Source organism: Abramis brama, assembly GCF_963993115.1.
Source record: "Abramis brama genome assembly, chromosome: 19".
Lineage (NCBI taxonomy): Eukaryota > Metazoa > Chordata > Actinopteri > Cypriniformes > Leuciscidae > Abramis > Abramis brama.
The window spans coordinates 21,142,618-21,157,705 of NC_139981.1; the positions used below are offsets into that span (position 1 = coordinate 21,142,618).

The following is a 15,088-nucleotide window of genomic DNA, read 5'->3' on the forward strand; positions in this document are numbered from 1 at the left end:
AAATGTTTGTACAACCATAATTGTCCATTCATAACTGTTGTTGTTAACTTGAGCACTCTGGGATTTTTAGCTGAATGTAATTACAACACACAAATATATTTTGCATCATTGTCTTGATCCTAATATTTGCAAGCCACTCAGCTATCATGCACCAAAATATTTACAGGTAAACATACTCCTACTGTCAATGACACTAACTAGAAAAGTTACTGTGAAATTTGGGATACAATAATCAGAAACAGTCTGTAGGAATCTGGTGGGACTGATATATGATGAATACAGACACTTAAATGCTTAGTACAAAAACAAGACATAGCAGTTTTCATCTCCATCATTGTAAACAGCCATTGGTTTTATTGGGGTCTCTAGATCAGTGATGTGTAAGCAAGCAACACTAAAACCAGGCCTGAAATTTCAGAAATCCCTTGGACAAAGAAGTTTGCAATTCAAAAGCAACTGTAATTACAAATCAAACCACAAATGGCTAAAGGAAGGAAATGTTGTGTTATAAAATGAAAATATAGGCAGAGATGTAAATAAAGGCAGGAATGCAGACTACGATGAAAGACAAATTAATCATAAGCAAAATACAAAAAAATAAATGACCCTGTTGTGATGGAAGGCGTGTAGAATACAGCAGGATACTACTCTGTTAACTATACAAGTCTGGATCAGGCTTTTGCACAAGTCTACATGTGTTCTTTTGACTGAAAGTAATGAAATCATTCCAATTGATGAATCCGTTCAACAAACAGTGTTTCGGGTTGTGATCGGGTTGATGTGCGCGTTGCTTCAAATTGGATTTGATCTTTTGACATGCACAAATATACAGTTACCCGCTGTGTTGGCACATAGCCTACACAGCAATCCTCCAACCATTTCTTCTTTTCTTTGTTTTAAAAAGCAGAGTTTATATTCATCCATTTCAGGTACTAATTAGGAGATAAGCACGATGCAGCTTTGTGGCTTGCTGCTTATATTTATAAAGCAGTAAAAATTCCCCTTCCTGTGACCAAAACAAGGAGTCTCTGGAGTCCGAAGAAAGGACTGGTGGGACAAAGTTGCCATTACGCCATTTCTATGTCCTGCGCAGTTTCAGTTTATAATCCAATCAAGTGTTTTGGCCAATTCATTCCGAATTACATTGTTACATGTGATTTTTTTATTCCGGCTATTCTACTGCCCCGATTACAATCGGATTATATTAGGGTCCATGTAAACCCCCCTTTAGAAAAGTTTAACAGGAAGTAAACAGGAAGACAGAGATGAAGAACCTTAAAAAACAGGCCAAGAAAGGAGAGAAAGACCACCTAAACTTTCCCTCTGGTCATGAACTCAAAAAACTCAAGTCAAAGACTTAGAGATTTTGCATTAAAAAAATTAACTCAGTTCAGTTCTAAGCAGACACAAGTAAATTTGCAAAAAAAAAGTGCTTTTCCCCCCCTCCAATATCTGAAGCCGGTATGCTCTTTAATCTGACCACTTCGAGCACTTTGATATTTCTGTCCGAGAGGTTTAAATTAGCAGACATCAAAGGAGTGAGAGATGCTGCCAATGTCTACCGATGACATCCTATAATGCTGCACTGTGCGGCCCACCACAAACAATATCACCCCTTTTCTGAGACACTTCTCCTGTTCTCAGACACGACAGGCCTGGCAGTATCACTACCTGTAAAAAGAATAAACCTTCTCTCTCAAGTCCAAGAACAATGAATTTCACATGCAAGAAACAATCACACAAGAGAACATTGACAAAAACACATAAGGTCAGTAGAAATGAATAAACACAAGCAGCCATTGTGGTTGGGACTCTGAGAATGTCCCGAGCTGGGATAAGTCATATTCACCCCAAAAACCAACAGAAAGAAATGATATACAATAATATACATAAAATGGCTATTTACAAACAAATAGTATTCCTGGCATTGTGACAATATTTTCATGACATTTTAAAGCACAAATCCACCGTAAATCTCATTATAATAATGCAAATAAATATATATTTTAAATATTTATAAACTACAGGCCTAAATGTTCATCTACGTTGGAAGTATTAGCTGCATTTATGTTGATTTAAATAAACTGTATTACAATATTTTTAATACCATGAAAAAAATACTTCATTAATGAGAAACTAATACAAATCAACATTGAGGGGAAAAAAGACCACTCCCAAAACTAAAACAATGTGCTTAATAATTGACATGAAAATAAATTACACATACAAATGAATTACTCTAAAATAGGCTTACTTGCAAAAATATTTTATTATCTTTATTTGTAAGATTCATGAGGCAAGATCAGCAAAAACCCTTGGTAATGAAAAGGCTGAGAGGAGCCAATTCATGTTTCTGTCCTGTCCTAAAGCCTGGTTCACCCTGGTTTGACATTTACAGTGAACGATTTCTGTATGCAAGCAAGGTGACACGGATTACACACTTCTGCAAAATATCAAGGAATGGCAATTGACAACCTTTACTCAGCCAATGTAAACCATTCTTGATAGATAGATAGATAGACAGATATATATATATATATATATAGATAGATAGATAGATAGATAGATAGATAGTCTACACATCTTGCAATCTCTATAACCGAGCTATTTTACGAAATATAGTGATAGATAATCCCAGATCTCCATGAAGTTTGGTGATCCAGCTCACCTCTGTATAAAGATCTGCAGGTATAAAAATATCTTAGGGCTTATTAACAACTTTATAAACTGACAAAAGAAGTGAACATGGCAACCACAATCTAGGAAACACTTATGCCCAGCCATTAATCCAAAACACTCTGCCACTGATGCCCCTGGCCCTAATCTATATAACCAGCTATTTAGAGATAACCTTTCCCAATAGTTTTGACTGCAGGTCACCAAAAACAACCAGTCAGAGTGAAATCTACTCATGGGATGTGATGAGATATTGTGACTACCAGACTGCCGGGCAGCTGAAGTAAACCAGACCAGGGAAACAGGGCACAGAGGCACAGTGCCACTGAGCCAATGCAAGAAGTTGGCACAGACAAGTGAAGTGATGTTCAGAACTGCTTGTATTTGGTGGGTTAGTCCATAATGAACTGACATATAGTTCTGAGATGCACAAGAGCAGTTTAGCACAGTGGTTGCTTCTAAAAGGACAGAAAAAAGTGGAAGCCTCCAAAACTGTACAGTCCACATGAGTGCAGATGATGCAGGTTCGTGATCTCCTGATGCACCTAACACACTTACAAATACACAAGCAACTGACACAGAAAACAGATGAAGAACAAGCTTTCCTCGTGGATTTCACTCATCCACACATTCAAATGTTTCTTTACAGTTAGAATTGTCTGGGAGACATTAAGAGTACGGTTACAGTTTTTTTCTTATTTTACTTTTAGGTAACGTACACAAATACTAAAAAGTCTGTAACTTATAAGAAGTGTTTTTGGATCTTAGCCTCATTTATTTGACATATTTACTTGGGTATATGAAACATCCAAGCGAACCGGATCTAAACTTGAGCAGGATAGGCAAAAAAAAAAAAAAAAAAAGAAACCTTCAAATATTCAATTTACCTTGATGTTTTCGATGTGAGAAGCTGATATGGGTGTTTTAACCGTCTTTCCTCCTTCAAGGCCTCTTGAAGCAGCAGAAAAATAAAAATAAAGACACAAAATCTGTTTTTGGCCTTAAAAACTGCCAAACCCACAGCAATAATCCCATCAAATACTCAAATTTCCGACGATAGAAAAAGATCCAGCTGAAATATAAACATCCCCGGGAATCTCTTTATGTCCACACACCGCGCCTATAGGTTATTTTTATCCAGAAAATATGTTTTATTGGGGAATATCGGTCCCTTTTTCGCCCTATTGTCAATATTACTGGGCTGAGTCCATGGCACACATAACACGGACGCGCTCTAGCCTGCTGGGCCGGGTTCGGGCCTACAACGCCACGCCATTGGTCGGTTTGAAGATTCCTCGGAACGTGATTGGGCGATGTAGGTGGCAATCACCATGCATGGGAGGGAACAACTCCAAGGCTTCTCTAACGATGAATAGAGAAGTTGGGTTGAATTGTGTGCGAACAGGAAAGAGAGTCACCTTACTAGTATGTCTTATTGATCTACTATTTTAATTAAAACATGTTTCATTAAAAAAAAAAAAAAAAAAAAAAAAAACTATAGTATATATAATAAACATAACTATTCGTATTCGTGACTTTGGGTATACTAAGTTATAAGTATTGAAAAGCGCTATACAAAAAAAAGAAAAAAAGATTGAATAATTTTTTTATACATAACAATAAATCTTTATTCAGAATGGGGGAAATTTTGACCAAAAAAAAGGAAATAATCGATCTCTTCAGGAATGAGGTTAAACCTGTATGAGAGCCCAACCCTTATGAGGAGCGTCTCATGCCACAGAAGAGGCCACCTGGCGAGAACTATCAGCACATCGCACGAGCATTAGGATCGGATCATATGGTACCTTTTACGCTCAGCTGCGGTTTCTTGTGCTGTGTATGTTTCAGGAAATGAGTGACGAGCACGAGCGCGTCTGCACGCACGTCAACGCGTACACGAAGAATGTCTAGTTACGCAACTTAAAAGTTCAGGGCTGTTTCAATGAATTTCAAATATTCAGCCAGTCTTCTGGGCTTTGAAACTTTTGGAAAATAAAACCTAGTTTTTTTAGAGTCTTTGTTTCATTATAAACGGACATGTTAAAGGTTCTAAATCAATAAAAATATATATTTAAATAGGTGCAATTTGATATTTAGACCAAAAGCAGTGTGTAATATAATACATTTACTGTTTTTAACCAGCTCGTTAGAAGTTTAATATAATTTTAACGCTCATTTGTTTTCATTTTAATGGATTTTGGGGAGGATTTTTAATTTCAGATTAAAGTCACCATGAAATCAAAATAAAAAATAGTTTTTATGTAATAGTGCAGTTTTTAATATGTTTGCTCTTATTATTATTCTGTATTTATTATAAACACATTTGTTTACTTTAAAAGAGAGACAGTAACTACAGAATGTTTTGAAAATCTTCGGTTTATTTAAGGGCGTTTACAACACACAAAGTATCCACAAACCCCACACGAATGACAGCTTCTCAATTTCGCTCAGCTGTCATTTCCTGTGCTAGATGTCAAATACCAAATTCACATTATGTTTGTTCTGCAACATTGTTAAATATTATTAAGGGTGAGGCAGTTCCCGAAAGATAGGGTGGAGCTGTTGTGGAGTTGTTGTGTGCTCTTGTGTTCAGCATATTAAACCTCACCAGGCTTGCATTACATCGGAAATATATCTGAACTCTCATCATCTGTGTAGAACGTACTCTGCATGTGCATGACTGGGGAGCTTATAAATCTCAGAGACAAATGCTGCCTGTTTAAACCTCACATTTGCATTTCACAGCACACTCAGTTGTTATCCAATAAAATGTGAGAATATGAATAAGAGCATCAGAGACTTTGATATCAAGACATCCTTCTCATCAAAAACTTTTCTTGTTTTTACCTTTTACAATTGTAAAGGTTCTTATGTGTTGGCCCATAGTTACCTGATAAAATAATAACAAATACAGAACATGCAGTTTTTGATAGCAAAAAAGCTTTTTTACAAAAGTATCTAAGAACATAACCACAATTTATGACCATAACAAATGTAAACCCTTTGCATAGGGAGAACGCTGACATAGTATTGTTAAGGTTGTACTTTGCGTCGATTAGAAAGTGCTCCTGAAATTGTATCCCAGTGATCCTGATGTAGCCTTCTACAAACAAAAAACTTTTCATTCAAGTTATTAAAGAAAAAAATCTGTCTATATAATATGAATCCCCATTCACTAATTCAAATTGTACTTAGATTTTGATTCACAATTTGTGTCATGAGTATGTCGCAGCGAGTTGGTTTTGAAATTAACACATTTTGGAAAGGAAAACAAGAGGGTATAAATACAATACAGCTGTTCAATTTATGGTCAGTAAACACGGGAGACAATTTTTTAGCTTTTTCACATCATGTGTTCTACCTCAAAAATTAATTCTGAAATGCTGCTAACAAAACATAAGAAAAGTAATGTCCTTCACAGTTTTCATAAGAGTTTTTGCTGGACAAATAGACAACCGTTGTAATTCTTATGTAGCGATTTGTTAATAACTTGGTAACACTTTATTTTGATGGTCCCTTTTGAACATTCTGCTGACTATAAGTAACTTTGCAACTACATGTCAACTAACTACAAATAGAGTATTAGACTGTCTGCTGAATATCTGCTAACTCTTTATTGTGATGATCCTCCAACAGACATTCTACTGACTATACGGAGCTTTGCAACTAAGTGTCAACTTATTCTAACCCTAACATAACAGTCAACTAACACTCTTATGAGTTAGTAGACATGTAGTTGCAACTTTACTTATAGTCAACAGAATGTGTTAAAAGGATCATCAAAATAAAGTGAAACCACAACTTACATTTTAAAACCACAAAACACTGTTAAAACTATATATTAACTATAAAAAGTTCTCCATATAACTCTCCTGTGAAGTATGTGTGGTCATGCCAGTTTTGACCGGTCTTTCTTTGTAGCTTGTTTTCTGTGAGCTTTAGTCTTGAGCTGCATGGAGGAGATGCTTTTCAGAGAATCTTTCTTCCCCACGCTGATTTCCTCCGCTCCCGCCTTCCACTGCAACAACCGGCCATCCTCCCCGCCCGTCAACAGACATCGTGCGGTCGCATCCCACTGGAAGCATCTCACTGTAGCTGAATGACCCCCTTTAAGGGATTTAATGAATTTCAGACCACTCCCACTGCAGTCCATGAGGTGGAGCTTTCCATCATTACTCCCTCCTACTAAAAGAAGACGCTCCTCATCTGACATCCATGAACCGCCCACAAAGTACTCAAGTGAGGCTCCATCAGGGAGCTGGACAAGTGTTCGGGCATCAGCCGAACTCAAGAGGGTCAAAGTGTCATCGCTGTCTGGGCGAGCCACATCCCACAGGTGTAGCCCCTCATCATGAGTCAGACAAAGCAGCTGGTCAAGATATTTGCCTGTTAATATAAGAAATAAAGTGATAGTTTAGGGCATTTTCAGCTGTTTTTTGTTCAATCTTAAAATAGCTAATGTGAATATACAAAGGCCTACAGGGTTTCCACATATTTTAACCAATAGCAGGTATCTAAATATTAGGTAAATACAACCTCAGCTGAACAACAACACATGACATATTACACCGTGTCATTATTTATTTAACAAAAATAAAGCCAAAATGGAGAAGCCATGTGTGACAAAACTAAGTACACTCTATGATTCAGTTGCTTGTAGAGCCACTTTTAGCAGCAATAACTTGAAGTAATCATTTTCTATAAGACTTTATCAGCCTTTCACATCATTCTGGAGGAATTTTGGCCCGCTCTTCTTTACAACGTTGCTTCAGTTCATTGAGGTTTGTGGGCATCTGTTTATGCACAGCTCTCTGAAGGTCCCGCAGCAACATTTCAGTCAGGTTGAGGTCTGGATGAGGTCTGGACTTTGACTGGGTCAGTGCAACACCTTAATTATTTTCGTTTTCAGCCATTCTACTGTAGATCTGCTGGTGTTCTTGAGATCATTGTCCTGTTGCATGATCCAATTTCAGCTTTAGCTGTGGGACAGATAGCCTCACATTTGACTCTAGAATACTTTGGTATACAGAGGAGTTCATGGTCGACTCAAAGACTGCAAGGTGTCCAGGTCCTGTGGCTGCAAAACAAGCCCAAATCATCACCTCTCCAACACCGTCCCTGACAGTTGAGGTGTTTGCGCCAAACGTGGCGCTGTGCATTATGGCCCAAAATCTCCACTTTGGTCTCGTCTGTCCAAAGGACATTGTTCCAGAAGTCTTGAGGTTTGTTCAGATGCAACTTTGCAAAACCTAAGCCGTGCAGCTGTGAAGAAAAGCAGCTTTCTCCTGGCAACCGTTCCAAACATGCCATACTCGTCCCGTCTTTTTCTAATTGTACTGTCATGAAATTTAACTGAGGCCTGCAGAGTCTGAGATGTAGCTCTTGTTTTGTTTGTTTTTTTCAGTTTCTCTGAGCATTGCACGGTCTGACCTTGGGGTGAATTTGCCGGGACGTCAACTCCTGGGAAGATTGGCAACTGCCTTCAATGTTTTCCACTTAATAATCTTCCTCACTGTAGAATGATGGACTTCAAGTTGTTTGGAATTGACCTTGTAACCCTTCAATTAATGGCAGCAACAATTGCTTCTCTAAGATCATTGCTGATATCTTTCCTCCTTGGCATTGTTAACACACACCTGAACAGTGCCTGACTGCTACTCAAGGCCCCGATATACTCACGGCGAAGTTATTTCTCGTCCTGTGCCTTGAAGTAAAACAAAGTTCGAAATACGCAAGCAGCGATATACTGTTAGCGAACATCCGACGCTGCCCACACAGCTGAGAGCGGCGTTTGGATGAACATGTAAATATGTGCTGCGTGTTTTCCTCTCAATAACAAAATAAATACACAACAAAATTGAGAAAACGGCAAGCATTTTTTTAATATATCAAAAGAAAGCATCTGATCATTTCATCAACGTGGATATGTTTGCACAAGCTCTGCAATTCGGCACTCTAGTAAAGTGACATCACGTTTATATATATAGCACTTTGCTTAAAATCATAAAACAGTGTCATAGTCCAGTCATTTTAAGCCAAAATGGGGGTCAACCTTGAACAAATTGCAACAGAAGCAAACTCAACTGATTTTGTATCCTCAATATGTCCTGAGTAAGGAAAAAAAAAGCCCTGAAGAATCCCATTAGGGGAAAGTTTTGAAAAAGACTCAAATATAGTCTATTCATACGCCTATTCATTCTTCTTCTTACGTGAATATAGGGTAAACATTTTAACCTTTAGATATCACCATGAAAATTACTGAGTTGATTACTTACATCAAGACAAACAAAAAATGTATCACAAGTTTTTTGAAATTGTTTGTTAACATGGACAAACGGAGCATAATCTAATTACGTATGAGCTAATTTGCATAAATACCACAACAGATCTAAACATTGGGTATAGCCAGGTGAAAATGTCCTTTGTTGAATCTTGTTGACATAACATATAACAGTAACAGTCCCACAGACCCAGCCACAAACCCCATCTCTGCAATAATAATTAATAAAGGCTGGTTTAAAGTACTTCTTCCTGCCTCTATGTATTAATGCTCATGGGTAGCCTAAATGGGTTCCATTCAGACCTTAACATTAAGTATTTTACTGTTATATGTCAACAAGATTCAACAAGACATTTTCACCTGGCTATACCCAATGTTTAGATCTGTTGTGGTATTTATGCAAATTAGCTAATACGTAATTAGTTAATGCTCCGTTTGTCCATATTAACAAACAATTTAAAAAAACTTGTAATACATTTTTTGTTTGTCTTGATGTAAGTAATCAACTCAGTAATTTTCATGGTGATATCTAAAGGTTCAAATTTTTACCCTATATTCACATAAGAAGAATGAATAGGCGTATGAATAGACTATATTTGAGTATTTTTCAAAACTTTTCCCTAATGGGATTCTTCTGGCTTTTTTTTTCCTTACTCAGGACATATTGAGGATACAAAATCAGTTGAGTTTGCTTCTGTTGCAATTTGTTCAACCTTTTTTCATAAAATGACTGCACTATCAGTGTCTCGTTTCATCAGAAGTACAACTTCATTTTCTACTATAAAGCAGCTCTCCAGTGTGTTCATGTTTTCACTCGCAGATGCCTGACCAGCTGTAGCAAACTTTCGCTTTAAAGTTTGCTTTAGCAAGCTGTTGCGTACTCCCAAGCAGTTCGTTCTTCGCTTAAAGTATTTTGGGGCCTTTACCCCCTTAATTCCTTTGGAAGTAGCACTTAGTTGTCACACATGGCTTCTGTGAAAGATCCCCTGAGGTGAAAATCAAGCTTTTAATGTTGTTTTTAATGTGCTTTAAGACAAACCAGGTGCAAATTCATAAGTCAACACCATTGCTGAGTATTTTCTCCTTAAAACTGCTTGTACGTCAGAAGGTAGGCTCACTATTGGCCAGCATCACACGCATCACACACATGACCAGCGTCGGCCAATAGTGAGCCTACCTTCTGACGTACAACCCAGAAGCGCTGCGCTGTTACACTACGTGAACTCTACGTGTTTTTTTTGCGCACAAAAAGTATTCTCGTCGCTTGATAGTTGAGGTTGTCAACTTAAGTATACATTTTTACATTATTATACATATACAAATTATTAGCTGTTTGATAACGTAGTCAAGCCAAAGGCTAATCATATCAATAACCGCTATGTGCCCGACGTTGGATCGGTTCATAAATATGCCACCATTCTGATACATAGACTTAACTTGATAGACGAGCCTGTATAATTTGATTTTCCTTCCTCTTCCATTTTCGCCATCATGCAGCGTTTACTACAGTAAAGTTGACCAAGTGGATCAGGTTTCCTGAGCTGGTGTGAGTGAGTGGAGGCGGGGCTAATTTGCATATTCATAGTTCCATGTATAACTAGATGTACCGCATGGCGGTACAAAATATGACCGCCGCTCAGGCCTGCACTGGCTTTCCACAAAAAGAAATGACGTGGAGCAATTTGGCTGTATTGCGTGTTTATGTATATACCTAAAAAAAGTAGTAGTATGTGCATGTCTGTCTGTGTGTGTGTGTATGTGTGTGTGTTTGTGTATGTGTGTGTCTGTGTGTGTATGTGTCTGTGCGCGTGCGTACATGTGTGTGCGCGTGTGTGTTTGTGTGTGTGTCTGTGCATGTGGATTTGTATGTGTGTGTGTATGGGTGTGTGTCTGTGCGTGTGGATGTCAGTGTGTGTGCATGCTTGCGTTTGTTTGTATTCCTGCATGTGTGTGTGTGACAGTTAGGGTTGCCAACTTCAGAAAAGGAAAATGCGGGACAATCGTGGTTATTTATAGGAAAATGAGGGACACTCAAAATATTTGTACTGTATCACACAGTGTACGTCATTTCAGTGTCTGCAGTTAAGTTTGTGTTTAAAAGGTTATCAGACATAAACACATTTGTATTGCTTAACCTATTTATGTATTTAATTCTAAAAATAATTTTAATGTCATACATGAAAAAAGTCACATTACAAACAAACCATAGTTCAAAATAACAGCATTTATCTAAAATAGAAAGCTTTTTTAACATTATACACTAGGCTTACAGTTCAAAAGTTTGGGGTTAGTAAGATTATTTTTTGGGAAAAAAAATAAAGAAAGTAATTGCCTACTTTTATTCAGCAAGGATGCATTACATTAATCAAAAGTGACAGTTAAGATAATGTTACAAAAGCTTTCTATGTACTTTCTAAAAGCTTTAAAACATTAATAATAATCAGAAATGTTTTTTGAGCATATTATCCCCTCAGGTAGATTACATGTTTTCTTGCGTGGCTGGATGTTAGACTCATGAACAATAATCACGTTGTTTGCATTCGCCAAAATTGATTAGCCGAAATCAAAACGTGGACAGTGAAAGGAAATTACCGTTAGCGCGAGACGAGTCCGGCTTGAAGCGGAAGCGACCAGACGGCAGAGGATGTTCGCAAATCAAACAATGATTTGTCTCAAAACAGTGATTAAAAAAAGCTGTGATTGGATGATGACAGGTGTCGGTGATCATTCTCAAGTGTCGTGGTCAGCACTGCTGCTGTTGCTGTTGTATCAGTCAGTGGTTTATCAGCTTGTCAAAAAACGGGACACGGGAGGTCACGCAAGGGACAAATAAATTAGGCCCAAAATGCGGGACGTCCCGCCTAATTCGGGACAGTTGGCAACCTTAGTGACAGTATCATCCTAAACCAGCAACCCTTCGCTCAACACCACCATCTACAGGCCGATGAGTGTACAGTCACTAAATGTGCACATAAATGAATTTATTTTATACCCCCCCATGGATGAAATTCTACGAAACTTAGCATACCCCCAGAGGATGTCAAGTTAATCATACACATGAAATATGGTGCAGTTCTGAACATCTCAACTGAAGATAGGGGCGATTAAAGCAGAATAATACTGCATTTTCATTTTTTATGGGAGGGGCGCAAATCACAAATGAGTGATTATGGGCTAGGTTGATGTGGGCCCTTAAGAGCAACATACCATAAAAATTTCTTCATCCTCGGTGCCACGGTTCAGGTAGTTATTTAGGAAAAACTGCATTTTTGGGGTTTGGGGGGGCCCAGCGCAGGGGGGGGGGAGTGGCCCCCGGGGACCAAACGAAATTTTTCCGTAAAAGTCTAGTGGGGCTACATGCCCACCAAATTTCATGTTCCCCGGTGTTTCGGTGTCCCTGGTATCGTTGACGAAAAATTCAGTAGATGACGAAAAAAAAAAAAAAAAAAACTTTGACAATCCCTATACGACCGCTTTCGCTAGCTACGCTAGCGGCGGTCATAATAAATGAAGCAAAGGTGTAGAGTTACATTCAAGCTATTTTAAGACACAAAGAAATTATTTTCACAGGGAAAAAAAAGTTTAAATATGTAATTTTTGCGATCAAATATGAGTTTTAAGGGAATAAAATAATTGACTACAAGGTGACTTTAAACAAACCATGACAGTGTCATGTGGTGTTGTTCATCTGAGGTTGTATTTACCTAATTTTAAGACCTGCCAAGGGCCAAATTATTTTTTTTATTATGTCCTGATATGTAAAACCATAGAATTAAAAAGGGTGTACTTTCTTTTTCACATGACTGTAAAAATAAAAAATAAAAATTATATATATATATATATATATATATATATATACACATCCACACACACATATATATATAAAAATTCATACTATAGCTATTTTACAGCTAGAAAAAAAACATTCTATATTATTTTAATTATTATAATACAGTCTAAAAATGTCATAGAAAAAAAAAATTTAATAATGAATGTGTTTTACAGGCCTGGTCATCACAAGTTAAAAATTCTAATATTTTCCATGATCAAGGGAATTCTGTCTACATAATGAAATACAAAAATATTGCTTAGCAGGTGTGCTGTTACTACCTACCTGTCCAGCAGAGGGAGCTAACAGTGGACTCACAGTTACAGGTGGTGACAAGAGCGTCATCCTCTCCACCCAGACTCAGATCAAACACATTCACAAGTCCATCTGTGGCCCCAGAAGCCAAACGCTCCGCTTGCTGTGGGTGGAACTTCACCGCAGTGATGTCATCACTGTGCGATTCTGAGTAAACTCCCAGCAGACCGCCCATCTTAGACCCCGACTCACCTCCATCCTGAACCATACGGGCATCCCAGAATACTAAAAAACTCTCCTCCTCTATCTGCTCTGTGCCTGCGCACAGCACACGGTCACTGCAGCTCACGTCAAACGAGCAGTACGAATGTGTCAAATCACTGCGAAACACCTGGGTGGCATTAGAACCGGGCTGTCGGACGTCCCAGCACCGCAGTGTCCCATCGGCGGAGCCGGTGAACAGCAGGTGAGGGGACAGATGAGAGAAACGGACCCCACACAGAGGAGCCGTGTGACCCTGGAACTCTCCCACCAGGCGGAGCGTTTCTCTGCTGTGCAGGTGCACAGAGTAACTGGAGCAGCACACAGCCAGCAAATCTGACCCACTGGATGCAAGAGAGAGGTCCAGAATGTACGTGGCCTCACTGGGCTCCAGTCTCCTGGCGATGGAGAGAGTCCTGAAGGTGTCCTCGAGGGCGTCCATGATTGTCACAAAAACACCCTGGCACGTTACAGGAAAAGAGTACTTAGTCATTTCACAGGTTCTCTACTGGTCAGCGAATTATTGGCTGCTGAGAGCATGAAACCAAGGAAATTGAAGAGACAATTAAAAACAATAAATGTAAATTTCTTAATCGTTTTATGAATGAGAAATAATTTAAAATAACAATACAGATAATGTTAATATTAAGGACTGTTTTGTTGCTTATTGATGTAAAATCTGGGTCCTGAACCAAGTGAAACCAATTGAGAACCACTGATTTACTGTACTATTTATTACAAGGACAATCACCCGAAGTAAGCCAGGGTTTATTTTATCTTTTAGACGCCACTGACCCCCAACATATGATCATCCTTGTGTAAGGAACCCCCATTCTAAAATTTAAAAGGCAGCTATATATTTTCATGTATAAAGACGCAATTTATATTGTGAAAAATATTATAAATAGGAGTAAATATTATTTGTAAAATATGTATTATATTCATTTATATTATTATATTACATAATCAAATGTATTTATTTAGTTTAATAAAATTTGTATTTACATTATTTATTTTTAACTTTTTTGACCCCTGACGCCAGTTTGAAAACCCTTAAATAGACCATAGACAAAATGTTTTAACCCATAATCTACATTAAATTATACAAATAAATCATTATAGATCACTAAAACCGATCCACAAAAAAAATCCACAAGTGATGCAGAACTCTTGACAAAATCATAGTTCCTAACATGACAGCCAAAGAGATGAATGTGACTGTTTGATTACATATTTAGTTAAGTTGAACTGAAAACACAAATAAGTAATTAGTAAGGTTTTAAAACCTTTCTGTTTTAATTAAAAGATTAAATTACAGTACAAAACACTCACATGTGATTGTTATTTGACGGCCATCAGTGTGTCACCTCCTCAGCTGCTCCCGGAAACACAGTGACGCAGAACATTAGTTCCGCGGACAAAACTTACGATAAACAGGCTTAATTTGTTATAAAACTAAAAGAACTGTAATTCACTTTTTTATTTATAAATATGAGACACGATGACATTATTATTTGCATTCGTATCTAACATGAGAAGAGGTAAGAAACAGACTATAAAGCGCTTGAGCAGCCACTAGATGCCAGTGTTTCTCAGTATTATAAAATGAGAAATGTTATAACGCAAATGTTGAATAGTATATACACACTGCACGCATATCATATTTAATCGGTTACATTTGTATTTTCAATTACATATTTTCATGAAAAATTTCAATTTGTTTTGCATATCATGTCAAAAACAAAATATATACCAGAAAAGTTATTACAGTTACTACTATACTGTTT

At 37.6% G+C, this 15,088-nt stretch overlaps 2 protein-coding genes across 2 annotated transcripts in view; both read right to left on the reverse strand.

Moving 5' to 3' along the window:
- The window catches only part of ppp2r5eb (protein phosphatase 2, regulatory subunit B', epsilon isoform b), a 34,957-nt gene extending 31,032 nt beyond the window's left edge, over window positions 1-3,925 (reverse strand). The window contains exon 1 of the mRNA XM_084092246.1: window positions 3,564-3,925. The gene's annotated coding sequence lies outside the window, so the exon portion shown is untranslated. The remainder of the gene's footprint in view (window positions 1-3,563) is intronic.
- A 1,116-nt stretch (window positions 3,926-5,041) lies between these two features.
- wdr89 (WD repeat domain 89) lies at window positions 5,042-14,687 on the reverse strand. The gene is made up of 3 exons (XM_084092474.1): window positions 14,634-14,687; window positions 13,071-13,761; window positions 5,042-7,062 (listed from the first exon to the last, which is right to left on the reverse strand). Exons 2-3 carry the CDS (start codon window positions 13,741-13,743, stop codon window positions 6,566-6,568), a joined length of 1,170 nt encoding a protein of 389 aa, XP_083948600.1. The 5' UTR covers window positions 13,744-13,761; window positions 14,634-14,687; the 3' UTR covers window positions 5,042-6,565.
- Window positions 14,688-15,088: the final 401 nt, after the last annotated feature.